Here is a 24,063-nt window from a genome sequence, read left to right as displayed (position 1 = left end):
GCAGCGCGACCGCGACAGAAGTCTCCCCACCCCAGGCAAGAAAGAGACGACGGCCTGCGGAAGAGCGTGAAGAGAGAGCAAAAGAGGAGTGGGAGGATGAGAGAGAAAGAAGAGGAAGGTGAGGATTCGGGTCTGTCACGCGGCTGGAATGTCATCATGTGTCCGGGCACGCAAGACGACTCGTTCGTCACCAGCACGAACTCTCCACACACTCCATAATCTCTTCTTCAACGGAAGCGGCGGGAAGAGGAATCGTCGCAGGAGTCTTGTCCTTTTTGTCGATCTTTGCCCACACTTTTGCTGCTGGCCCCCCCTATGCCTGCGCGTGTGGTGGGCGCATTTCCCGTCCTGTTCTACTTTGCTTGCTTGCTTGCTTGCTTGCTTGCTTGTTTGCTGCTGCAGTTGCTGCTACTACTTCCCCCGGTCTGAATCAGGCGTTCAGCTCGAAAGCGAACGCCCAAGTGCTTGCTTCAAATCTTTTCCTGCGCGTGGATTGTACGCCGAGACGCTCGCACCCCCAGTCTTTCTTTGCCTCCACAGACTCTCACCTCATCTCGCCCGGCCCCGTTTTTTCTTCTCCCAACCGACTTTGTCTCTTGACGAAGGCTCGCCCTCCGATCTACTCGTGCGTATCCACCTGCGCCCAGGCCGAAGCGGCGGATATAAAGAGCCTGAAGCTAAAGGGGGGGGTGTCACGCGTACTAGCCTTGTACTTTTCTCCGCAAACACCAGGGGTGGGGACTGTTAAGTCAAGGCGTGTGCCAATTTTGAGCCTCGACTTTCGCTACACGTACGGCTGAGCCTTGTTCGGCTCCCCGTTTATCAACCTCTAATCTTCGTGGATTCCCAACAGTTCGTACTCTTGTTTTCTTCCTTCTTTTCTCTTCTTATTTCTTGAAAAGAAAAAAAAATCGATCGGCTCTTTGTCCAGGTTTTCTTCTCCACTTCCCTTCCTCCCCAACGGCGGCAGGCGTGCCCGCGCAATTCTTTGTGCTTCAACAGCAGCACGCACACGCCATGGATTCCGCACAGTCGAGCCCGCCACTGCTGCGGCCGCTGCCGCGACGACCGTTCCAGCTGACGTCGGACTCGTCTAATGAATCGTCGCACGCGACGACGACGCCGCACACGGGCGACGCGCCCGAGCTGGATGACAAGGGGGAGATGGAACGGACGCAGTCAATTCTGAACCTAACGTCGTCGACGCTGTTGGGCATCTACGCGCCGACGGGCTTCGACTCGGTATCGCAGCCGCAGACGCCTTGGGGCACCGGCGCGGAGACGCCCGCGTACAGGGGCAGCCTAGACGGGTACCCGTCGCAACGCGGAGGATTCAGGGAGGGCGAGCTGGACGAGCGTTTGCTGCGAGACAGCCTGCGGCGCAGCGGGCTGGACGCGCGGCGGGAGTCGACAACGACAACGACAACGAGGAGGGGCAGCGTCGGCGCGCCGAGCAGAGGGCACCCGCCGCGGTCGGCGGCCGGTGCCGCACTCCACGCCGCGCTGAGGATCGCAATCCTGTTCGCGTGTGGCCTGGCGTACGGCGCGCTGGTCGCGCACCTGCACGACCACAGGCAGGTTGTGCCCGTTCAGATGGAAGGGCCGGACCGCGAAGGCGCGAGGTATCTGGTCTTCTGGGGCGTCGCCAGTGTGGCGCTGGGCTTTGTGCTGCCGTGGGTGGACGGCTTTGCTGAAGAGAAGCTCTCCGGAGGAACGACCAAAGGCCTTGCTCGGGCGCCGCCTCCTGCGCCGGCGTCCGGTTTGAACGCGGTGGAGTGGAATGACGTGGTCAGAAGTGTCGGTGCCTTTATTGGCGTCGCGTACGCAATCGTAAGTACAAGGGCGTTGCCCAGCTCTCCTCGTGGCGCTCTCCGCTAATGCTAACACTTGACGAAACAGAGGAAGACGCCGTGGTCGTCACCGCTCCAGCTCTCCGTCACTCTCGCGATGGTGAACCCTTTTCTCTGGTACATCCTCGACCGCACCTACGCCGGCTTCTTCCTCTCCACCGCGATCGGCTTCCTGGGCATCCTCGGCGTGTTGCTGCTTAATCCGTCCTGGGTCCCAGCGCCCAGCCATGCCCTGCTCGCGCATGCCAACGTGTCGTCCTTCACCAGCATACAGCACGGCGTGCCAGTCGCCCTCGAGAACTTCCTGACGCACGAGCGCGTCGGATCCGCCATATGGATCGGCAGCGTGTTTTTCTGCAGCTGCGTCTGCTTTGGGAACATCGGTCGCCTGCTTGCTACCGCTCAGCAGCAGCGACGGTGAATGTTTGGACCTGAAATAAATGGGTGGGAACAACCACCCAAATTGGCGTTCGACATCCTTTTGCTTCTTCGTCTTGCTTTCCTTTCGGCCTCATCCGTCTCCCCGCTCCAATCGCTTAACGTCATCGGTTTCAGTCTGAGCCTTATCTGAAAGCTCGCTGTGTCCCTGTGATCCGATCCTCTTTTCTTTTTCCCCTTTTCTCCCTTCTCTCTCTATTCCTTTGAAAAAAAAAAACCCCCTCCCATGCACATGAGCTGGTGCCTCTCGTAACGGTGTATGGGTCGTCAAGGATTCCAGGGACAGAACAGTTCCTGGCTTGCCACTTCCAACGCAAAGAAGCATTCGAACACGTCGAGGTGAAGGAGAAATGGGGAAGGTGGTAGGGAGTGAGGGAGGGGAAAAAAAAAACCCCTCTTCCCCAAGAAGGAAGGAAGGAAAGAAAGAAAGAAAGAAAGAAAGAAAGGGAATGACAACGTAAAAAGGAAGCCAACACGCAAGCAGCCTCGCCGGGCTGCTCACTTCAGGCTCGACACGCCTTTAATACCAATGTGAGAGACACTTGTCGAATCAAACGCAACAAACCAAAACAACAGGCTGTTTCTTCCCTCACATCCTCTCCCTCCTCCCCGTTCATCAATTTTTGTTTTGAGACTCTCAAAAAAAAAAAAAAAAAAAAAAAAATAGAAATTGCATCTGGCAGCCGCGAGACGTCCCCCAAGTCTCGCACTCCCGCCACCGCGTTGTGTCGCCGAGTCGTGAAAAGTGATTCAAGTGATTGAGTTGGTGTGTGTGATATATATATATATATATATAGAGAGAGAGAGAGAGAGAGAAAGAGAGATGTGCGAACACAGGGGAGCATGTTTTCGACCAGCGGACCTGTGCTAGGGTGAAAGTGCAAAAGACACGAAATAGAGAGAAGAGGTCGTTCTTCTGACGCTTTTTGCTTTCGGACGGGAAGACGGACGAGGCACAGGTGGAGCGTGTACTGAGACAGCGTGTCACGTAAACATTGTTCTTTCTTGAGAGGGTGGACGGTCGAGGTGATGGAAAAGTAGCAATTACAGGAAAAACTTTAGCCCGTGGTATTGTACAAAAAAAAAAGAGGACATAGCAGCGTTCTCATAAAACCCCAGACAATATCGATTCAATTTGAAAACACACAAAACCGCAAGTGACGCGACGCGAACGAGGCGCTCGAACGCAAGAGGAACGTTCGCGGTGTAAAGGCCAGCTCTTCTTCGGTAAGATGTGGTGAATGGAAGATTCAGTGTCGGAGAACACAAACGTATGGAGATTTAGATGTAAGAGGGGGGGAAAAAAAATTCCGTGCTGTTGTAGGACGAATGTTGGTGTAAAAAAAAAAGGGGGTGGGGAATATGGCCGGCAGCAGTCAAAAGTGAAGCAGATTTATCTCCCATCCCTCCCTTTGTCCACCAAAACGCCAGTTTTGCCCCGAAGACAGTGAGATACATAGAGAGGAAGGAAAAGAAAACGAGAGAAGGCGAAAAGAGCAACCGTGACATGACGCGTGCTCTCCTGGTCCAGCGTGGAAATAAAGCCCTTTTGCGCCCCTGGAGAGGGGGGGAAATAAAAACAGACATTCTTAACTCCCTCTGATGCAGATTGTTGAAAGACCCATGAAATTTTTAAAAAGCCCCCTCTCGAACCAGAATAAAAAGAACGAGCCCAACTCTCGTCAGTTCCTGGCAAGTGGAATGGGGAGGGGGGGGGGGAGGGGAAAGGCTCGAGCCGAAGAGAGGAAACAAGAGAGAAGAAAAAATAGGAGAAAAAGAAAAATCTCCTCTCGCAGTCGCTACCGTGTACTGGACTGGTGTCTGATTAGATCAACGCCTCTGAGTATGCCCGAGTGTGTTTGATGCGGATCGATTAGACCCTCATGCCCGTGCCGTGCCGTGCCCCTTGCATTCCCGTAGTTGGTCATTAGTACGCGTGGAGGATACTGTACAGTGCTAAGGGCTTAATGATTGGATTCGTAAAAGGCATTATGCGGATATGTGTGAACGTGTGCGGGGTTTTCCAATATGGTTCGATGAGCCGTGGGTATGGCGATCTTCTTCGGGTGCGATAGCTACGCAGTGACTGTTTCCTGCCTGGACTTCAATGCCGCAACCTCTTCCAGCAGCCGCTTAATCTGCGCCTCCTGGGCCATCTGGGCGTCTTTGAGGGAGCGATTTTCGTTCTCCAGATCGTTAATCTTTGCGTTGAGTGATGCCTCGGAGCGGCTGCGATCGCTCTGAATACGTGCAAGATTGGCCAGATGGTCTTCTTGCATCTTGGCCAGTCGTTGATCGGCCTCCCATGAGGGCCTCCAGTCACCGTCACGCTGGCCTAGAATCTCGCGACCTGAAGCGGCGCTACCGCCACTCGATACGCTTCCCTGCTGCGAGTTCGGCGGCGGCATGCTCCCATGCTGCATCGGAGGCAGCGGTGGCAGCTGAGGGCCAGAGCCGCGACTGTACGAATAAGCATGGCTAGGGGGGCCGGATGCGCTACCACGGTGCGAGTTTGTTTGGCTGGGCGATAGTGGTTTCGGGCTCTCGGTGACGCCTGACTGGAAAACTCCAGGCCCTGCGGAAGTGAAGTGACTGATGGACGACAGGCTCGCCTGATGAGGACTCGAGGCCTCTCGTTGCGACGACGGTGGATTTGGTGGGTACATAGGCGCAATAGCTCCAGGACCTCGCACGCTGGACGCGATCGCTGGCGGAGGATAGGTGCTCGGTCCTGCACGGTATGCGCCTGAATTCTGCCGATCGCGAGAGGGCTCGCTGCCTCGCCGCAAGTCGTTGTCTTCGTCCATCTGATCCGGCTCTGCGGTGTATTCGATACCCGACATGTGATCTCTACCTTCTGCGTCGTCTGGGTCGATGCCGAAACTCGATCGTCGGCCGGCACATCCGCCTTGGCCCTTGTTGTGTCTAGTCGAACATTAGTACACGCTCTTGAAGATAGTGCTCCGAACGTGGATCGGCATTTTGTCCACTGCGGCTTGAGAGCACCCCCCCCCCCCCCCCAAAAAAAAAAAAAAAGAAAAGAAAACGGAGGGGTGCACGCCTGTCAGGAGGCCATGTGTTTGCTAGAGATTTTTCGGATTGTTGAAAAACACAGGCGCGCGCGAGAGCACGCATGCACGCACGTATTGGATACCCTAGAAACCGAACAGAAGAGAACTCACCTGGCAAGTGCATCCCCACGAGCAAACTTACGCCCGCACTTCAGACACTCGTGCGGACGCTCCCCAGTATGTAACTTCATATGCCGCTTCAGGTCGTGCAGCCGCCTGAAGCGCGACTGACACTGCTGGCACTCAAAAGGCTTCTCATGCGAGTGTGTCAACAGGTGACTCTTAAGATTGTGATGGCGGGTGAAGACGGTGGAGCAGTAGGGGCACTTGTGGCGCTTGGCCGACGTCGACCGAGGGGAGCTCATGCCGGTGTTGGGCATGCTGTTGTTCCGGTGCGGGTTGCGCGGGTCCTCGCCCGGCGGTGGCGGAAACGTCAGCGCTCGATGGTCGCCGGACACGCCAGCGTCGACAGCTGGACGCGGGGCGTGGGGGTCGCCGTCTGGGAAGGGGTTCTCGGCCGAGGCAGGCATGGACGGAGCCAGAATTGGCGCCGTGGTGGTGGCGTTGGCAGCCGTGGTGGTGTCCAGCGAGCCTACGCTCGACATGGACACAGGGCTTGTCTGCATGGTGGAGTCGTTGTTGCTGGTATGGTGGCCGTTGTTCTCCGGGATGTGAATCTTCTGCGCCATCTGAGCAATCTGCTCGGGCGGATTGGGGTTGAGGGGCGCCATGCGAGCGCTCGACTGGCCCAGCAGGCTGTTGATGGCGGCGACGCTGGGGTTGGGACTGGTGCGCGTGCTTGCCGCAGCGCGTTCCTGCTGCTCGCGCAGCCTCCTCTGGTCCTCCAGGGCAGCGGCGCCCGTCAACGGCCGCGGGGAGAAGCGAGGCGAGAGCGCCTTTTGCGACTTGGGCGAGGTCGAGGTGCCAAGTGCGGAAGCGACGGCGGCGATGGGGGCCAAGGTGTTTGCAGAGGTTGGCTGAGAGGTGAGCGACGTGGGTGTATCTGGAGCGGTCGTGGCGGTGGTGAGTGGGCTGGTACCTGAGGGTGTCGAGGCACGCGTTGTGCCAGCCATGTGATGAGGTACCTGGTTTCGCGGTTGGGTGGGGCGCATATGCTGAGAGTCACCGTGCTGGATTCGCGGTTCATGTCAGTGTGCGACGGCCTAGGCGCTTGATGTGCGGAGTGGATGGCAAGGCAGGAGAGAGAGAGGGTGCGTGTGAGTGTGTAAGGCGAGAGATGGACGGACTGGGAGGTGACCATGACGATGATGCTAATGATGACGCCACACGGCTGGCCGCGCCAACATGAACGGCGGAGCAAGGAAGAAATTGGACAACGTACCGGCGGTGATATGTGACCAAGCCAAGGGCTGCGGACGCGGGAGGATGTGTGGCCGATGTCGCGGCGCTTCGGACGGCAACGACGACGTCGACGACGACGAGCTGGGGGAGCGCGGGAGCGAACGATCGTGATCCAGCCTAACCGGTGAGGGCGCGGCGCAGAGGCCGAGGGGAAGGTCGGGGGATGAAATGCGCGGCACAGCCGGGGGGTGGCGACGGTTGGTAAGCGCAGAGACCGAGTGTTAGGCCAGCATGGCCAGCGTCAGCGCGACAATGGACAGGCGTTGATGCGCGCTGAGCTCGACTTCAAGCACTGTGGCAGTTGACTGTGGCTGAAGTGTGGTGTTGAGGCTCGACGGGTTGACAGGAGGGAGGGAGCTTGGGTGCGCAAGCAGCGAGAGCGCGAGGGCAAAAAAAAAAAAAAAGCTAAGGAAAATACGTCGCTGCTTGGGACCCGTCCGGCTCCTGCTCGCAGGGCTGTGCTCGCTCTACGTGAAGTCCAACAACCTCGCTGCAAGTGAAAAGAAAGGGTTTGGGGGAAAAACAACAGAAACGGGAACGGGAAGGGGAAAATTAGGGAGTGGCCCGCGAAGCGCTACGTGTTGTGCCGGACGAAAAGCTTGCGCAGGAAGCGCACAGTATCTGCGCGAGATGGTGAGTGGTAGGCAAGAAACGAGCGAACAGGGCGGGCCGCCGAGCGGGCGCGCAGATCGAAGGCCCGTCTGGGAGGGAAGAGAAGAGAGGGGTGGGGGCGATGAAGGCGCAGAGCAGCGTGCCGGCGTGGGAACGGACGTTGGGTGCCAAAGAGCTAGGAGAGAAGCAAGCGGTGGTGACGGCAAGCAGCAGCAGTCCCAACGGCAGAAGCAGCGGCCGTCGAAAAACAACAAGATCAGCCAGCACGCCAGAGAGAAAGAAAGGCTATCTAGAAAGTGGCGAGTGTGTCGGAGGAGGCGAGTGCAGGCGGACAGGCGACCCGCAGGAAGGACTAGTATAGAACAGGCTGAGCGCTGGCCGTACGGGTGGATGAGCGCACGGAGGGAGGTAGAGGAGGAGGATGGGGTGGTGGTGCCGGGACTGGTGCTGGAGCTGGCGCTGGCGCTGGCGCTGGAGCTGGTGCTGGCCGGAGCTGCGAGCCTGGGGCCAACGAGCTATTCCGGGTGCGCTGAGCGTTGCGCCTCTGCACCTTGGGGGCAGCTGAGCCCGTTCAGACGCTGCGATCTGTGGCGCCTGCAGGCATTGGACGCCGTCCGCGACGGGTTGGGGAGGGGAGCGTGGCCTGGGTGCCTCTCGCCTGGCTCCCGACGCGGCTCTCGCTCTCTTTGTGTATTCGTATCTGCGTGCGAGCGTGCGGAGAGCGGCAGAGAAACACGGAGTCTATGTGCTCGTCTGCGCGCGTGAATGAGCAAGTCAGTAAGTGGATGTTGGGTGAGTGAGCCGTGAGTGCGTGCGTGCGTGCGTGCGCCGGCGTGTGGCGGCGTATGCGTGTGTGAGTGTGAGCGTGTGTGTGTAGCGGTTGCGACAAAGAACGGGCAATGATTGGCAGGGCCCTGGCGCGGGAAGGGAACAGCAGGCTGACGTCGTGTGTCGCGATGCTGCGCCGGTGTCGTGATCGCGATCGTGGATCGTGACGCCTCGTCTTTCTTCGTCTCCCTCTTCTAGCTTGCTGTCGCCACTTTGTTTTCCCTCTCTTCCGTGTTTGGACTTGCCCGTCAGACGGTGCGCAAAACAGACAAACGACCGAGCAAGGAAACACAGGGACGAGGCCCGGCCGGCTGATGATGGGACGAGAAGGAAGATGGGCGTTTGCGCGAGCCCAGAAGCGGACGACGCACCAGACGACCGCAGGAGCTCCAAGTTTAGCGCAGAAGAGCCCGGCAGCGACTGCACCTGGTGGGTGTCGGGCGCGCGATGGGGGGGGCTAGGAGGGGCGAGTTCGCGGAGGTGGTTGGCTGGATGAGTTGGGAGCAGGCGGGTCAGCCTGATCGTGGGCGAGAGCGCGAGCACCAGCGTCAGCGTCAGCATGCACTTCTGTGCGTGCGTGGATGTGTGCTTTTGGGTGCGAGTGCGAGCGCGTGTGGTGCTCACCAGCCTCACCGCACGCCGGGCCACTGTTGTGCCAGGCAGACGATGCAGTCGGCCGATCAATCGCGGCCCAGCAGTGGCTCTGCACGACCTCGCCTTCTGACTGCTGCTCAGCTCCCGTCGCTCGCTCAACGGCTCCGCAAAAAACGCCCAAGGCAGACGCGTCCGGGACGTGCGAAAGATAAAAATATAATGGAACGTCAGAAGAGAGGCTTCGAGACAAGAGTCGAACGCTGCTCGTTCGGGAAGCAGGCCCGGCCAAAGACGACCAAACTGCCAAAAAAAAGACGCTCGTAAAGGCGCAAAAGCGTGGAGAGGTGCAAAGCGCACGTATGCTTCCCCCCTTCAGCGAGAGAGGATCGTCGCAAAAGAAGAGAAGAAGAGCAAGACAAGAGGCAGAGCGACAGGCCTCAACAGACGATTTGGCGGCGCCCAAAGGAAGAAAGGGCAGCGAGTCGTGTGTGTCTTTCTCACCAGCGAAGATGCGGCGGTGTAGTAATAGTGACAATGATAGTAGTCGTCGCAAGTGGTTCTCGCTCGGTCCCCAACAAGCCTCTTTCTATCCGCGCCCGTTTTTCCCTTCACCAGCTCGACCTTATGAACCTTCCCGCAAGACTCCTGGCCCTTCCTGGACCACCAGCCAAAAGCGACAACGTTCACGTCGACTTCGACCGCTGAACGCTCCGCCTGTCGTCGACAGAAACCGCCAGACGTGGCTCCCAATCCCCGTCCAGCCCGGGTTGTGCAATGCGCCACACGATCCCGCAGCAGGAGATCCCCATCAATAATGTCCGTCCCAGTGGTCTCCCTTCGCTCGCGCCATCAATTATTGTTGCGTTGCTCATACGCTACCGCGTACCGTCAGACTACTGATGCCGTCCTTTTCGTCTCCGTGCCCTGGTCTTGCCTTGCCTTGCCTTGCCTTACCATGTTCTTGCCTTGCTTCCCGCCTGCCTTTTGCCAGTTCAATTCCGTTTTCTTTCTCCACCTTCGTGAAAAGCCTCAATAAACTCCCTTTCCGCGGCGCCCGCTACGGCGCCAAGTTTATCGAAAAGAAAATAAGAAGAACAGCGTACTAATTTGTCCGCAATAATGATTGCTATTGACAATGAACATTATTGAATTCATCTTACTTCCTCTTGTAGATCATCCGCTCTCCCTAACCGGCCCCATCACTACCCCGGGCTCGTCTTCAAGCCACCTTTCTTTCTCCTTTGCTCTTTGTGTCTTTCCTTCTTTCTTTCTCGTGTCTATTCGTCTGTCTCTGGCTCATCCCTCCAGCCACACAAGGTGCCCCCAGGCCGCCGAGTTCAGTACTGAGCGCCTCGATCGTCCCGCCTAGCCGTCAATTCTCGCGGGCGACATCACGATGGGGACCCCAGGAGCGCTATATGGCTCAATTTTTCTATGAAGGCTCCAAGTATACCCTTTCCGCCGGGCCTGTCCCTTTCAGCTCATTTTCGTCCGTCTGCCTGTCTGCGAGACAAAGAGCCCGGCAAGGGCAAGGCCTCAGATGATAAGTTCCTTTGCTGGCTTTGCCAGCTTCCTGTGTCGCAGCTTTGCCTTTGTCGGCTTCAGACAGCTCAAGCGGAGAGCAAGTAGAAGACGGACAGGGCTGACATTGCCTTCGAATGGCTCGCTTGCAATGGCCAGGCGCAAGGCTTTCCTTTTGCGGACAGCCTTGAACATGCAACAACCTGGTGCCAGCCGCTATCGGTAGTTGTAGCTGCGGTAATGACAGGTTGGAGTTTTAAAGTAGCTACGGAGAACTACTTGGCGCTGGCTTGCAGACGCTCGTTTCCCACGTCCACACGCGAGGACCAGGGCCCCCTAACCCTACTTCACCACTCCTCCTCGTCCATGACTCCCTCCCATGCGAGCGTGTTTGCTCCTCTTTATTCTCCGCGAAAGCTTGCACCAACATGGGACACACAAAAAAGCGAGTGCATTGTGGCTACGTGGGTGGGACGGTTCGCGTGAGTGTTGCATGGAAACCCCGCCCGCACCAACAACTCAATCTCAACTGTCACGATCGCTAGGAGCTCTTCTTTGGTCTTGTTTCTTGCTCTGGTGAAAGCCTCAGCTGTGCGCCGCGATAGCTCCCTTGCTCTTTCGGTTCTCATCAATTTCCTCGGACGGATCTCTCAGCCGCCTCACTCCCTCTGGCTACCGCCTGCATCTGCCAACAGCTTTAAACCACCCCCGGGAGCTGTTGGAGCAGCTGCACTCTCGCTAAGTATGACGGGAACGCCGCCTTTTGGCTGCCACGGTCAGGCCAACCAGAGTGCTCCACCTGAGCGCCAGGCACACAAAATCCACCGTCAGCCCAAACGTTATCGGCTGTGAGCGTCTCTCATATCACGAACGCACACTTTCGCATCAGAAAAGCTGGTCCCAGGCCGTTCCCGTTCGTGCATATCGGTGTCTCAGCTGCGATGAAGAAAACAAGATGGTCGCCTGTCCTCCCCCCTGTACGACTGTGGCTGCCAATGACTGAGCTCGCGCCTCGCAGACGATCAAAAGTTCCTAGTGTGGCGTCAACGCTCCCCTCCCCTGCACAACCAGACAACCTCCAACCAAGCTAGTCAACAAACCCAATCCAGGTCCTTGACGCCCTCCCCCGTGACTGCTGCGCCACGCCGCCGTGACGATCGCGATGCTCTGAGAAGTGAGAAGGCCATCCTGACATGACACCACTGAACTTACTGCTTGGCTACGTGCTACCAGTAGCGTACAACTTTCGGAGCTACCACGACTTGCCCTTCAGAAGCAGCCCTTTGCTTCCCGGCCATATATGCCTTGCAAACGCGTCTAGTGTGGCCCCCCTTGCCCGCCCATCACACTTTTTGTCATGATCCTTCCTTCGCCTGTCTTTTTTGTGCGCGTCTCCGGCCAACGATGCCTTTTCTTGGCCTGCGAAAGAACCACGACAGACATACGAATGCAAAGAAAATCCATACGGAGGTCTCCCGTTATTCGCCAACGGCGCGAGTCAAATGGTTGCTGCGATGCCCACCAGAACGAATTGGGACTTGACCAGTCAGGCGAGCAGTCTTTGAGAGGCTGTTTCAAACAATCAAGAATCCATACTTAGGGTGCTGCTGGTGGTGCGAAACGAGAGATCAAAGCGCTGTAACGCTGCAGGCTGTCGCAGCGAGTCGCCAGCCACAAAGACCACGATGCACCTGGATCGAAGATTGGGTTGGGAGGCGGGCACAGATGAGTACTAGGCGACTACGCAATCCAAACCCCCCCCCCCGTTTTCCCTCCCACCGCATCCCGAGGCACGAACCAGCCGCATCAAGATTTATTTCCGCAAAACAATCGACGAAAGAGAGCACCGCACGAGAAATGCAGAAAAGACAGGTGCGGTGGGCGCTAAGCCGGAATCGGGATCGACGAAGATGAAAGTCGAAGGATGCTCGCACGCACACGTCCTGCACGCACCCAAGCGTGCAGAGAGAACGCTAGCGTGACGTCGTTCTTCAATCGCGAACGCTTGGAAGAAGCCTCCGCCCAGGAACGCAGCGAAGAAAACAATAGGGAAAAAATTAAAATAAAAAGGAAAAAAAAAATTGGCCGATCATACGCACGTGGCGTCTCCAGGTCCTGACGATCCCTTTCATTCTCTTTTCGTCGACGCCATTGCTCCATAGGGGAAAAAATGGCAAATATCGACTATGAAAGAAGAATTTGGACAATGTACAGGTCATTGGGTGGCGCAAGATAAAAACACATGGTTTTTTCCAGACCTTCATCCCTTCCTTCACCCTCCCCTCCCCACCAATCCAAAAAAGAGAGGACAACTGGAGGAAACGTCAGGGACAAAAAAGCCCGAGTTTTGTCCCTAGATTTGACAACGTTGACGTCTGCCACCACCATTGAGAATACCAGGATGATAGAACTCGATAAAACACAATTAATCAAAAACAAAATCTTTCCAAACATTTTTCCCCTTTTTTTTTTTTAATCTTTCAATCTATGTCCGTTTTTGTCCTTTTCGTCTCTTATCCATCGGCCAGCCCACCGAAGGATATCCCAAACACTCGGAACGGCGAAAATCTTTTCTCTTGTTCTCCAGACGTCTTATCTTTCGCCCAGAAACTGAGAAAAAGATCGACCTCTAGAAACTCAATTTCGAAAAAGGGGTTTTTTTTTTTTTTTGGGGGGGGGGGGGGGGGGGGGGGGGTTTGTGTTTCCGTACAATCAGCAGAAGTTAAAAGATGGGATGAAAAACAACCTATCCGGACTGAGACGAGGACGGAATGATCACGACGGTCCTTTTTTTATTTGTCTTTTCCTTTTCCTTTTCCTTCCTTCCTTTCTTTCATTTTGTCAAAAAAAAAATCTTATTGTTTTCGCCAGGACGAAAGAGAACGTCCCCAAACGGTGAGTGACCAAGGCTGGAAAGCAGACAAGTTGAACGGAAGGAAAGGGCAGGCCGAGGGGGAAGTGAAGGGCCCGGGGGGGGGGGGGGGGGGGGGGGGGGGGGGGGGGGGGGGGGGGGGGGGGGTTGTGTGGTGTCTGGGAGGGGGGGAGGAAGCAACAAGGGTTACCCGTGCCTTCCGTCAAAACTCTGCAAAAAGCAAAAAAAAAGGCACTCCTTCACCTCAACTCACCTCTTTGTCCCCTTGTTTTTTGCGCCGCCGCAGCCGCAACACACGTGGCCGTTGACGGGCACAAGGAAAGGGGTGGGAGGAATGGCCACGTTTTTGCTCTAAGATGAACGTGGGGAAGGGGGGGAGGGGGGGACGAGAAGCGGCTCTTTTCTCCGTTGCGCGGTGGGGAGACGTCGTTCCTGGATCTTTGCTGTCCTTTTCGGGGCACAGGGTGTAAAAAAAAAATTAGTAGGAAGAGAGTGTAGATGTCGTTATGGCTGTTGCGAGCAAGGGAAGCCCTTGTTGGCCAGGGAAGCTGTCTTTTCGAACACGAGGGAGCAAGGGGCGTGCGAACGGGGGTGGCTCGAAGCGCCCGCCATCTCAATAAACGGGAATAACGGTGATGTGACTTTAAGAGATTGTCGTTTTGAGCAGAAAAGCCGTTGCAAGGCGGATGGGCACTAGCCACAGCGTTCACACGTTCCGTCAATCAATGGTTTGGCGTCATTAGCATGAGCAAAACACGAAGAGGTGCAGGGTGGTTTGTCTGTCAATTCATCGTACGATCTACTAACCGTGTACCTTGTCCAATTTCTTCCTGGGCGTCTACTAGTCACCTTGACGTTCGTCTTTGTTTACAGAAGCAAGGGTGGGCGGAGTTGTTGTGCAGTCCCCATCAGGACGGAAGTTTTCACCCGGGACGCAACACTTCCCAGTTGCTCAAACCATTCATGGCACCTTCGTCAGTCTCGTCCATAAGTCCTGTCTGACTCCTCTCAGCCAAAGCTGTCCCAGTTCGGCTGGGCAACGGTGGTGGAGCCGTGTCGTCTTCGTTTGAAGCTGTCGGAGGTCCACCTCTCATTACCATGGATCTCCTGGGAGGCGGAACCGCGGGTGGGGAGGCCGCCTTGCTTGCAACCGAGCATCTGCGTTCAGATTCGCCGTCTACGGACGACGGCGACACCGGCGTGCCCAAAAGGCTTGGTTTCTTTGGCTTAACTGCTGGAGGGGCTTTGCGTGATGTCGTGCCAGACCCACTTGACACCAACGAGAGCATGGAAGGCGAGGGAGAAACAGACGGACGACTGGGCGGTGCGTCTTCGTTAAGCGTGTTGCGACGAGGGGGTAGCTGAGGGCTTCCATTGCCCTCGAAAGGTGGAGGCAGCTTGCGAGGCGCCGTTCCGGAAGCGACGGAAGAGGACCTTGTGATGTTCGAAGATGAAGCCACGCTGTCGACCTTCACCCAGTCTGGTTCATCACTTGGAACAAATGGGTTTGCCGGTCGCGACGGATTTGGCACATAGCCTCTGCCTGGCGGCTTGAGCGTCGAATGCGCCGGAAGACCTGACAGAAAAGATCATCGTGAGTAAATTGAAAAATCACAAGAAATTCCTTGATATCGTACCATTGTCAAGCCACCACTTTTGTCGATCTGAGCTGGCTGGAGGCCAACCGGACTGTACCGGCTCGAACCCAAGGAGGTCATCTTCATCTTGATCTGTAACGGTACTTGCTGTGCCATCGCCCAAAGCCTGTTTGCGTTTCTTATAGAGCGCGGCGTTTAGTTCGTCACGAACTTTTTCGTCTACGAGGGTGACATCGACCTCGAAGGTTGCATAAACTGGTCGATGGTCGGAGAAGCGTAGCGGTGCCGAGTTGTATTGAATCTGTCGAATGTTGTTCCCCTTTCTAAGCACACGATCCGTCCAAGCAGGTATACGGCCTTTCTCGGACGTGTCGTATGTGTCTGTTCCAATGTCAAACTTGTACGTTGGCAGGAACGTGATCTTAGCTTCGTCGTAGTGGTCGAACACATTGGACACGCTGCTCCTCGTCCGCTGAATGTACAGCTGGTCGTTTTCAAGCAGAGTATCAAGGTCACCACGGTCGATCAAGTAACGGACCTTGTCGTTGCTCAGGCCAATGCGATAGTTAAAGTCACCAAACCAGAACACTGAGTCATGGTCGTCAATCTTGCGATTTCGCTGGAAGCGAAGGCCTTGGGATATAGTCCTGTAGTCACGGTTGCGGTCTTCGTAGTTCGAGAAGCCAGCGGCCAGATGCGCCGTCACGAAGCATAAAGACGTATTTGCGTAATCCATACGAATCGCCACAGCACCTTTGTTACCCGCCATGCCAGACAGTCCTGTTTTCTTGGTTGCCCCCTCAACGTTTTTAATCCTCTTCAGCTTGCTCCTCTGCACGAATATGAGCAAGGCTGCTCCCACAAGCTGTCCGCTTCGAAGAAGCACATATTCGGAGCTACCCGCAGAAGTCGCGTTTCTGTTGAGCGTTTGCAGAACCGCTTGCTCCCACTGCAATCTGGTATGGGGGTCTTCTTTCATGAGTTGCTGCGGGTTGAGCTCCACGATCTCTTGGAATGCGATAGCGGCAATCTCAGGTAGTTTCTGAGAAGGTCCAAGAGGCGGGCAAAGCCAAGGAGAAAGATCCGATTTGAGTCCCGTGAGCTTGCCATTGAGATTCAGTGTGCCCACATATACATTGATGGTCTTGGTCGACGTGTATTCGGCAGCATGGCGCCGGAGCTCCATCTGCACCCAATCATTGATAGGATCATAGAGATGCACAATCTGCTGGGGTAGCAGTCTGCCGAGGAGCATATCAATCGTGTTTTGGCGTCCCTTGTCGGCGAAATTGTTGATGTAAAGGCGCGAGGCACTTTTCCGTGCGTCAGAGAGGATGCCACCGATTGTCAGTTTGCCGTGTCTAGTTGCAGAAGTGTTCAGTGCACCGGTTCCAGCGTACATCCGGGATAATGCGTCGCCGTTGTCTGCCCACAGCGTTGAATGACGAGCCCAAAAATCGGGCGGCGCCCTTCCTACACCACGGTCCTCGAGGTAGAACTCGCAAACCAGCTGACTGATCAGGGTCTGCACATAGTTCGTTCTGTCCAAGCAGTCCAGACAATTGGTTCTGAATACACCGTCCTGCTGGAGGATAGGCGTCGCTCGGCGGATGGTCGAGTAAACCATGCTTGGGGGTATTTTTACGTGCTCGGCACGATCTTCAGCGTACAGATAGCCAAAGGACCGAGCTGCTGGGCCAATGTAATCGACAATGCTAGTTGCACCAGCAAGACCCTGTGGACCTTTCGTCTCTGCGTGGAAGTCATAATGCGTGTATGAAAGCAGCTGGTGCTCCCCATCCTTCTCATTGTTGAGCTCGCTCTTTCTGATGTGATCCTCGAAGCGTTGAGTGAGCTCGATTTCACCAGGCTTCTTTCGATCACCACTTAAGAGATTCATAACGTGCACTGCACCGTAAGAGTGGTCTAAATTCTGGAAGTGTTTGTCGAAGGCCGGTTGCGTGGCCTCCGGGGATCGTGTAATGGTTATTTTAGGCTGCTGCAACGGATTCAGGGAGCTCTGCTGCTCCCAGAAGATCGGGAGACTGCCTCTTACTTGAACGTACGAGAACACCTCGCCTTTTTCTTCTCCAACCGGGCTCCACAGATTCAACTCAGTTTCTACGTAATTTGCAACGTTGCCTTCGTCGTCTATACCGCGAGCATTGAACCTGGTTCCAGCCCGTCTACAAGACAGTCTCGAGATGATGGTGAGCCTCGTTGGCTCGCCGGTAAAACTTCTTTGAAGGGGTGCAGAAGGAGCCGGAATGATTATTTCACTGCAGAAGCCCCGAATGACTGAAGTCAGAATGCGTGTGGCGTCCAATTCGTCCCTAGTCTGGTGGGACAACCTGGAGCGAAAGTCAATCAGCGGCTGGATCATGAACGAGTTCCACAGGAATCCCGCATCGAGGCTCTCATAGGCGATTGACGGTTCCTCGTCCGTGATTCTCTTTTGCAACCTGCGCGTGAGATCAAAGTCCGAGCTGTAATAGAATGTACCGCTGCTCAGCAGCTTCTTCAGAGCCATGCAAGGATGCTCGGCAAACTCGTTGCCGTGTCCATCAAACCCCTCGTCGTCAACATAGTCAGTCGAGTACGGATTGATTTGCTCGTTCAACAGACGATCGTATGCCGTGCTGCTCAGACAGTGGAAGTCCACCGACTCGATTCGCCGCACCGATTCACCAGGCCTGATTATGATCGGTCGTGGGCTCACTGAGCTAACGACGCATAAAAATATGTCATTGTTCAGGTTAATGAGTCCAAGAGTCCCGTGTACTCTATAGTTTAGCACCTCCGTCCTCAAGCTCCTGTACTCTTCCAGCTGCGCCGTTTCTAGGTTTGTAAACTCGACTGCACATCGCGGTACAGCTGGGTCGTTCCGCGACCCGTACTCGGCCTTTTCAGGTGTGTGTTCTAGAGTCAGGACGTGTGTCGACGTTTTCAAGGCGAAGGCGCGGCGTGGGTATTCTTTGCGGAGGAGCTCAATCGTGTCGGACATGGTGGTTGTATGCGCCCGCCGCTCCCAAGCGATACGCAGGTTCTATTGATGTGTTGTTGCGGCATAGTATTCCACGCAAAGAAGTAGAGGAGACTTCGCCCAGCACGTGTGTAGGGCCAAGTAGCACTTCAGCTATTTCGTCGCGTGGTAGACCAGCTGAGCCAACAATGTGCGGCTCCACAAGGAAACCGTGGAACAAGGGCTACTGATGACATAACGTCACGGGCCCCAACACATCATATTGACCCCACAAGGTGTCCCGTGTCAAGATCTTATGAAAGAACGCCTCTGTACGTAATCAAGCTTTTGCACAATTATGAAAAAAAAAAAAACAATGTAGCCCGTTTTGGAAATGCAGAACGCATACGTCGCCCTTTTCAGGCTATCATGTAACTTCGATAGGACAAGATGCAAAGACACACCAACAAAGAGCTTATGGTCAAGTTGCTGTATTGTGAAACGTTATGTATAAAACGTAGCATAAAGACTCTCTCGTAACTTCGTCAGAACTCATAACCTGGCGTACTCTTTTGTCCCCCAGCTGGATGACCCAGCATCTGGTCGGCTCTAATATCCGTTGTCCCTATATCCGACTCTATCGGTATACACTCCTTCGTGACACCCGCACGTTGGTCCTATCATACTCGTCCTCATCGTCGTAGCGGCCTCGACTTCTGCTTCGCTCCCTCCGTCGATACCTGACCTCAGGCTCCGGTGCGTCAACATAGCGATACTCGTAGTGGTCTCTGTGAGACCTTGCTGGCGACACATCCCTCTCGTATCTCACCTCCCGCCGCTCATAGTGGTAATCCTCATGGTCGCGATGGCTCGAAACGCTGGAGCGCGGACTGACATGAACATAGTGTACTTCCGGCGGTGAGAGCTGAGGACTCTCAAACTGTGGCACTGGCTGTGGGGCCGGTAGAATCTTGCCCGTTGGAGGGGGCAGCGTGAGCGGCGCCGGTGGAGGTACCACGATTGTGGGCTGCGAGGTGCGTATGCTCACCCGCGATGAGCGTCGGCTGGGTGAATACGTGCGATAACGGTCGACCTCGCGACGAGTGACCCTGCGCGAGACCCGGATGTCCTCATCTTCTTCCTTCTTGATCGAGAACAAGCACATTGCGTCGTTTCCAAGTTCGGGTGAACGTAGATGCGAGGATGGCTCGAGGCTCTCTGCTCGAGGAGTGGGATAGCTCTGAGCAAATTGAGTTAAGAAATAGTGAATGCACTGAAAACACTGGGCGCTGAACGACGATGTATAAATACGATCAGAGAATGGAGCAAGGCATCGTGGGCATCAGGGTGGTGATGGGTACTGGCCTCAGCTTGGTCACCATAGCCAAGGTCTTACAGCTGACTGGGGTGGAGATTTATTGCGGTGGCTGAGCCCGTCCACTTACTGGTCTTGCGGGCGGTGCTCATAGCGCGCGTGCACTACACAAGCACACGCGGGAAAGGCACAAACTGCGAGAGGTCGAGCAGTTTTGCTTGTCTAGTAGCCACTCAAAAAAAAAAATTTACTGCCCCAATCGCAACGAGTCTCTGATACAAGTTAGAGCTTCAGCGATTGGATGCGAAACATGGTGTCGCTGCAAACAGATCCGATCTTGATGCTGATCGGATGATGTCATCCTCAACGAGAGGGAGTTGAAGCACAATGCGATCTTGAGGCTGATGCCAACCAAGTAGCAAGAGGTCAAGGATTGGGTCGCAGATATGATCAATTCGTCTTTCAATTGTAGCCACGATCAAGTTCCTCCTCTAGACCAAGCCACGGATAGAGTCCGAGTCCAACACAACAAAAAAAAAGTTGCGCCCAGAAGCGCGCTGTTGCCGACGACTAGAAGCCACCGTCAGGTCGAAATTCCGCCAGTCAAACGCCGTGCTACCCATAAAAAGCCCCCGTCTCATAAAAATGGTATCTCATTGCAGTCCCAGATAAATTAGGATGATGCAGGCTAGTTTTTCTTGAGGCCAATCCTCTCGAGAAAGCCCTTCGGCTTCTCGGTAGCCTTTTCCGCATCCTGTTCTGCGCTCTCAGGCTTGCCAGTCACCTTTGTGACATTGGCTGCTCCTCCTCGACCGTAGTGAACGGTCTCGCCCTCGTGATCACGCTGGAGTGCAGCCGGCGGCTCAACGTCCTGAGCAGTGCGCGCTTCTGGGCCGAAGTCGTTCTTGGCCATGTTGCCCGTTCCACCGCGGCCGGTCGTGTAGAGTTCAGTCTTGAGGGTTGGCGTGACGAGATCCTCAGCACCGGCACTTGCTTTGCGTTCCTTGCCCATGTTTCCAGCGCCGCCGCGACCGTGAGGATACTGAGGTTGAGCCATTGCGAGAGCGTGTGAAATTCGCGTGTGAAGACAGAGGCGCGCGAGTAGAACGGGCACGTCCGCAGACTCTTGTGAAATTTTCGCACGAGCTGTAGAGAAACGAGATGCGAGGACAGAGACTGTGCAAGATGATACAGCTGACGGTGAGGAATGGGCAAGAGGACCAGCGCAGAACCTTTGGAGCTTATAAGAGACACCAAGACGACGCGACTCTACAAAAATCTTTTATCTCAAAACGTGATCATCCACATGTGCTGAACGGTACGCGAAAGCACGTCACGCTGGCCTGCTTGCACCATTTGGTTCGACGGTCCCATGAATTGGTTAGGTAAAAGTTTGCCTCGTGCGTCCGCTAGAGTCTTAGCATGTTCGAACATTACCCGGCCGTGGAATGCTGAAAATTTGGACCAAGAGCCATTCCAGGGCCGCGACCAAAAATGCTGTAGGCTCCCAAGTGGAGTTACATATTAGCTGCGGGGGTCAACAGTTGCAATGGTCGTCGCGTCTAACATGGACCATGTGTACGGCCGTCATGGTGACCGCTACGAAGGATGGTAGAGTCGAAGGGCCAGATCGTCGCGATCGCAGTCTTCAATTGCGCTCAATGGAGTGTGAGAGAGAGAGAGCCACAGGGCTTGGTAGAGCCGGCTAAGAGAACCAAAATCGTTTTTTTTTACTTCCTTTTTCAGGATGTCAAACAATTTTGTCACAGGAAACCAGCGAAGCTGAACGGGAGGAAAGTAAATCTAGATTTTCTCCAAACTGCGGTTGCTAACTTAAGAAAGCCACAGCCCCTCCTTCGCCGCGCAGACCAATCATCCCACACCAGAAATACCACAACCAGTACAGAGCACAGTAAATACAATCAGGAACATGCAGTAAACTATCGCTGACGCCTGACACCCGCATCCGTGACGAAGCAAACCCCCCAAAATTCTCTCTGATCTATCCAAACAGGCCGGGAATAGCCGTCGCCATGCATCACAAAAACCCGTCATAAACATTCTTTCGTACACTGCGAACAGTCACTTTCCGGTCAAAGACCGGGTCTGAGCCATCCAGATTCTGCCTGGGCAGGTGGCTGCCTTTCCTCTTGCTGAAAAGGCGTCTTCCGGAGGCCCCCGTGGGCATCGCTGCCTTAGGAGGATAATTTATTGATCTCTCTTCTATGATTCGTGCCTCGATTTTTTCGAAAAAAAAAAAAAGCCCATGATTCAAAAGAACGACGCCGATGCTATGCCTCCCTGCCATGCAAGACGTGTCGCTTTATCGCGTGTGTGAACGGATTGGGAATTGAGCATTGTGGCCGTGCTGTCTGGAAAGGGATAAACGGTGGCTTTGACGCAAGCCCTTCGATGCGTGATTGGCTGATGGAGCTCGCTCGAAAGGTTTATCGACAGAAACTGGCCTTGTTTGGGCTTAGTTGCCTGCTGGAAGGTCAGCATCTTTCTCTTCACGAACACCGTGCAAGACGCTTACATCCGCCGTCCAAAGGTTGGTCACCGCGTTCCTCGCTATCGTCGCGGCCTCTTCGAGCCATCTGTCTTCTGCGGATGACTGGTCTTTGTTGTGGGCCGTTGTCGTTTGGATCGAATGGTTGCTCGTCTCCGGAGTCTCCCCGACGAGTGCGAATGGTCAGAGCCATAGGGTGCAAGGCCGTCATTGTTGCGTTGTGATTGTTCTCGGTAGATAGTTTGAGAAACGTGTATGATGTTTGCTTCTAAATCAGCTTGGATTCCTGAGATTGCAGACGAGGAATTGAGACAAAACTCAGGTTAGGACGAGAAAACAGGCATCATTTATGTTTCTCCTTGGTGATTCACAGTATACCTATGGTCGACTGAGGCACCAGAGGCCGCCGGAAGAAGTCGACCTGTTGTGGCCTGGAATGCGGTCAGACGGCTGTGTTTCTAGCGCCCGCTGACATTTCAACCATGTTGCAAGCCTCATGTCGCCTGTTTCACGCGGTGAATTAGACTCTGCGATGCCTAAATTTCTGCTCAGCCCCGGTGCCTTGGAGGAGGTCACCACTCCAAAAACGGTTCGTGGGGAGGATGAAACGGCCCAGTTGTTAGCCTCAGATACCAAATTGTATAGCCTATGTTGCCTTGCGCAGGCATGAGTCGAAGGCAGGTATGATTCACGATTTCACCGGATGTAGACACAGGCGCAGTCGACCGTGGGATCGAGGGTGCCTGTACCTGCAAGCGAAGTGCACCACGGTCTCGAGCGACTTTGGAAGCAGAGAGCCGTATAGCTTTCACCGCGGCATAGACCGACGGGCTGATTGAGCAGCCTCACTTTCGAAGAAAAGGACGCTTGATCGTACCTGCGCCATCACCTGCGCAAAATACTAGGTCGGGCTCGATGACAAGCCGGGATACCAGCTGCAAGTCAAACTTCGATGCATCTGTGACGCCTGGGGCAGGATCGAGCCATGACGAGGTTTCGTGAATCAAACAACCTACATGCTGCATGCTGCAATAGCGGAAGGCCGATTTTGGCGCAGCACATACTGACGCTAGCACAAAGGGCTCGTGTCAGTGTCAAACTCAGCCCTGTGAGGCTCTAGTTCTGACGCTCCAAGGAACTTGGGACGGTTGACAAGCCCAGCACCCCTTTCGTCTTTTGCCACCGAGCATGTCTTCATAGAGCCTCGAGTCAGCTAGCTATCTGCTCGCATCCGTGGAATTTCCCTCACCGGGCTCAGTGTCGAGGCAGGGCTGGGTCCGCTCGTGTTTTTGCGTCGACGAAAGGGGAAACGCGGTGACGGTCGGGCCAGAGAATGGCCACGACCGCGGCTGGCCTCGCCTCGCTGCGCCGCGCACACCGCGCACTTCGCACACCGAAGAGCGCTGGTCGACCGTAGCAGCGGCCGTCCGATGACGCATCGACGTGCGACCGTCTGGCTCCGCGCACCCACCGGCGCACGGTCATTTCTCAGAACAGCGTAGCGCGACCGCTGGCTGCTTCTTCCGTTCGATGGCTCTCATCGCCGCTACTTTATTCTTAGCGGCGGCCGTGCTTCTGCTCCCTCGATGCCATCCTACGGCCCCCAAACGCTGCAATGGCCCACTCAAGCACTCGTGATTGAAAGCGTGGCGCAGCAGTCTTTCTTGCAAGTGAGGCTGCTTCACCCAGTCCCAAACGGGAATGTGGGTGGAATGTTCTGCTGGGTTTTCGCGACGAGCACTCGATTGGAATCAAATCTGCCATGGCCCCGGATCTTGACGGCTTGCGCCGAGCGTGGACGAGACGGAGCCCAGTGAATTCCTGGCTCTGGCTCTGCTGTATCATTTGACTTCCCACTTCCCTCTTCGCGCACGTCGATGATTCAGCAAGTGCGCCAGCGCAGCCGCGTTGCACATCGTGTCGGACGCTTCTTACAGGTCGACCTCGGAAAGAAGCGCTGGCTGAGAGCCCTCGTGAAGAATCTTTGCAGGACGGACTGATTTCATCGTTAAACCCCGCGATCGCGGAGATCGTCGCCATGGCAGGGCTCTTATGCCATGGGAGTCCTTCTCTGTTCATACAGTTGCCCTGTCCGTGCCGAGTATGGCTTGTTCTCTGGCCTATTTTGTTTCGCATTTTGATTCCGGCTGTGCTCAACCAAAAAGGAAACAAAGGTCAAATTCATGTAGAACGCTCACAGCTGTCTTTTTCATGCTGCTCATCATCTTCTCTCGTCTTCGTCCATGGCCATGTGCTTCTCCATCTCGATGAAGCCAACTCAGCACGCATGTTTCGCTTCTGCGAGCACGATTGCAGCCGTCGATCTATGCTCTCTATCTCTCGCACCTAGAGGCACGAGACATGAAACGGTGCTTTCTCGTCCATCGATCCAGAGCATGTGTAGTCCAACAAAGGGAGTGATTCCGAGGCATGCCCTCTCTGTTGGGTAAGTCGCGGGGCCAATCAAGCTATGCGTGCTGACGGGCCGACCAGTTGGACAAAGCAACGGGATAGTTCGCGGTAAACAAGCC

The 24,063-nt window shown here is 55.2% G+C and overlaps 7 protein-coding genes across 8 annotated transcripts; 2 read left to right on the top strand and 5 right to left on the bottom strand.

The window, feature by feature from the left end:
* The first annotated feature begins 232 nt into the window (after positions 1 to 232).
* Positions 233 to 2,733, top strand: PV09_06854 (uncharacterized protein). Its single transcript, XM_016360554.1, has 3 exons — positions 233 to 852; positions 932 to 1,830; positions 1,900 to 2,733. Exons 2-3 carry the CDS (start codon positions 1,018 to 1,020, stop codon positions 2,269 to 2,271), a joined length of 1,185 nt encoding a protein of 394 aa, XP_016211540.1. The 5' UTR covers positions 233 to 852; positions 932 to 1,017; the 3' UTR covers positions 2,272 to 2,733.
* A 1,270-nt stretch (positions 2,734 to 4,003) lies between these two features.
* PV09_06853 lies at positions 4,004 to 7,125 on the bottom strand. 2 transcript variants are annotated; one of them, XM_016360552.1, is made up of 3 exons: positions 6,702 to 7,125; positions 5,471 to 6,489; positions 4,004 to 5,213 (listed from the first exon to the last, which is right to left on the bottom strand). In XM_016360552.1, exons 2-3 carry the CDS (start codon positions 6,469 to 6,471, stop codon positions 4,364 to 4,366), a joined length of 1,851 nt encoding a protein of 616 aa, XP_016211538.1. In that variant the 5' UTR covers positions 6,472 to 6,489; positions 6,702 to 7,125; the 3' UTR covers positions 4,004 to 4,363. The 2 variants fall into 2 exon arrangements, with proteins under 2 accessions (XP_016211538.1, XP_016211539.1); XM_016360553.1 differs by lacking the exon at positions 6,702 to 7,125 and having other exon boundaries at positions 5,471 to 6,597.
* Positions 7,126 to 8,382: 1,257 nt separating this feature from the next.
* Positions 8,383 to 9,335, top strand: PV09_06852 (uncharacterized protein). The gene has a single exon (XM_016360551.1). It carries the CDS (start codon positions 8,609 to 8,611, stop codon positions 9,077 to 9,079), a length of 471 nt encoding a protein of 156 aa, XP_016211537.1. The 5' UTR covers positions 8,383 to 8,608; the 3' UTR covers positions 9,080 to 9,335.
* Positions 9,336 to 13,905: 4,570 nt separating this feature from the next.
* Positions 13,906 to 17,909, bottom strand: PV09_06851 (uncharacterized protein). Its single transcript, XM_016360550.1, has 2 exons — positions 14,786 to 17,909; positions 13,906 to 14,724 (listed from the first exon to the last, which is right to left on the bottom strand). The coding sequence occupies exons 1-2, from the start codon at positions 17,748 to 17,750 to the stop codon at positions 14,072 to 14,074; spliced, it is 3,618 nt and encodes a 1,205-aa protein (XP_016211536.1). The 5' UTR covers positions 17,751 to 17,909; the 3' UTR covers positions 13,906 to 14,071.
* A 223-nt stretch (positions 17,910 to 18,132) lies between these two features.
* On the bottom strand, positions 18,133 to 19,107 carry PV09_06850 (uncharacterized protein). Its single transcript, XM_016360549.1, has one exon. It carries the CDS (start codon positions 18,871 to 18,873, stop codon positions 18,346 to 18,348), a length of 528 nt encoding a protein of 175 aa, XP_016211535.1. The 5' UTR covers positions 18,874 to 19,107; the 3' UTR covers positions 18,133 to 18,345.
* A 126-nt stretch (positions 19,108 to 19,233) lies between these two features.
* PV09_06849 (uncharacterized protein) lies at positions 19,234 to 20,297 on the bottom strand. Its single transcript, XM_016360548.1, has one exon. It carries the CDS (start codon positions 20,078 to 20,080, stop codon positions 19,712 to 19,714), a length of 369 nt encoding a protein of 122 aa, XP_016211534.1. The 5' UTR covers positions 20,081 to 20,297; the 3' UTR covers positions 19,234 to 19,711.
* A 975-nt stretch (positions 20,298 to 21,272) lies between these two features.
* On the bottom strand, positions 21,273 to 21,905 carry PV09_06848 (uncharacterized protein). The gene is made up of 2 exons (XM_016360547.1): positions 21,560 to 21,905; positions 21,273 to 21,507 (listed from the first exon to the last, which is right to left on the bottom strand). Exons 1-2 carry the CDS (start codon positions 21,741 to 21,743, stop codon positions 21,500 to 21,502), a joined length of 192 nt encoding a protein of 63 aa, XP_016211533.1. The 5' UTR covers positions 21,744 to 21,905; the 3' UTR covers positions 21,273 to 21,499.
* Between the last annotated feature and the right edge of the window lie 2,158 nt (positions 21,906 to 24,063).

The sequence above is a fragment of the Verruconis gallopava genome (genome assembly GCF_000836295.1).
Source record: "Verruconis gallopava strain CBS 43764 unplaced genomic scaffold supercont1.25, whole genome shotgun sequence".
Classification (NCBI taxonomy): Eukaryota; Fungi; Ascomycota; class Dothideomycetes; order Venturiales; family Sympoventuriaceae; genus Verruconis; species Verruconis gallopava.
The sequence above is the reverse complement of the archived record's forward strand: the minus strand, read 5'-3'. Positions and strand labels throughout refer to the sequence as shown.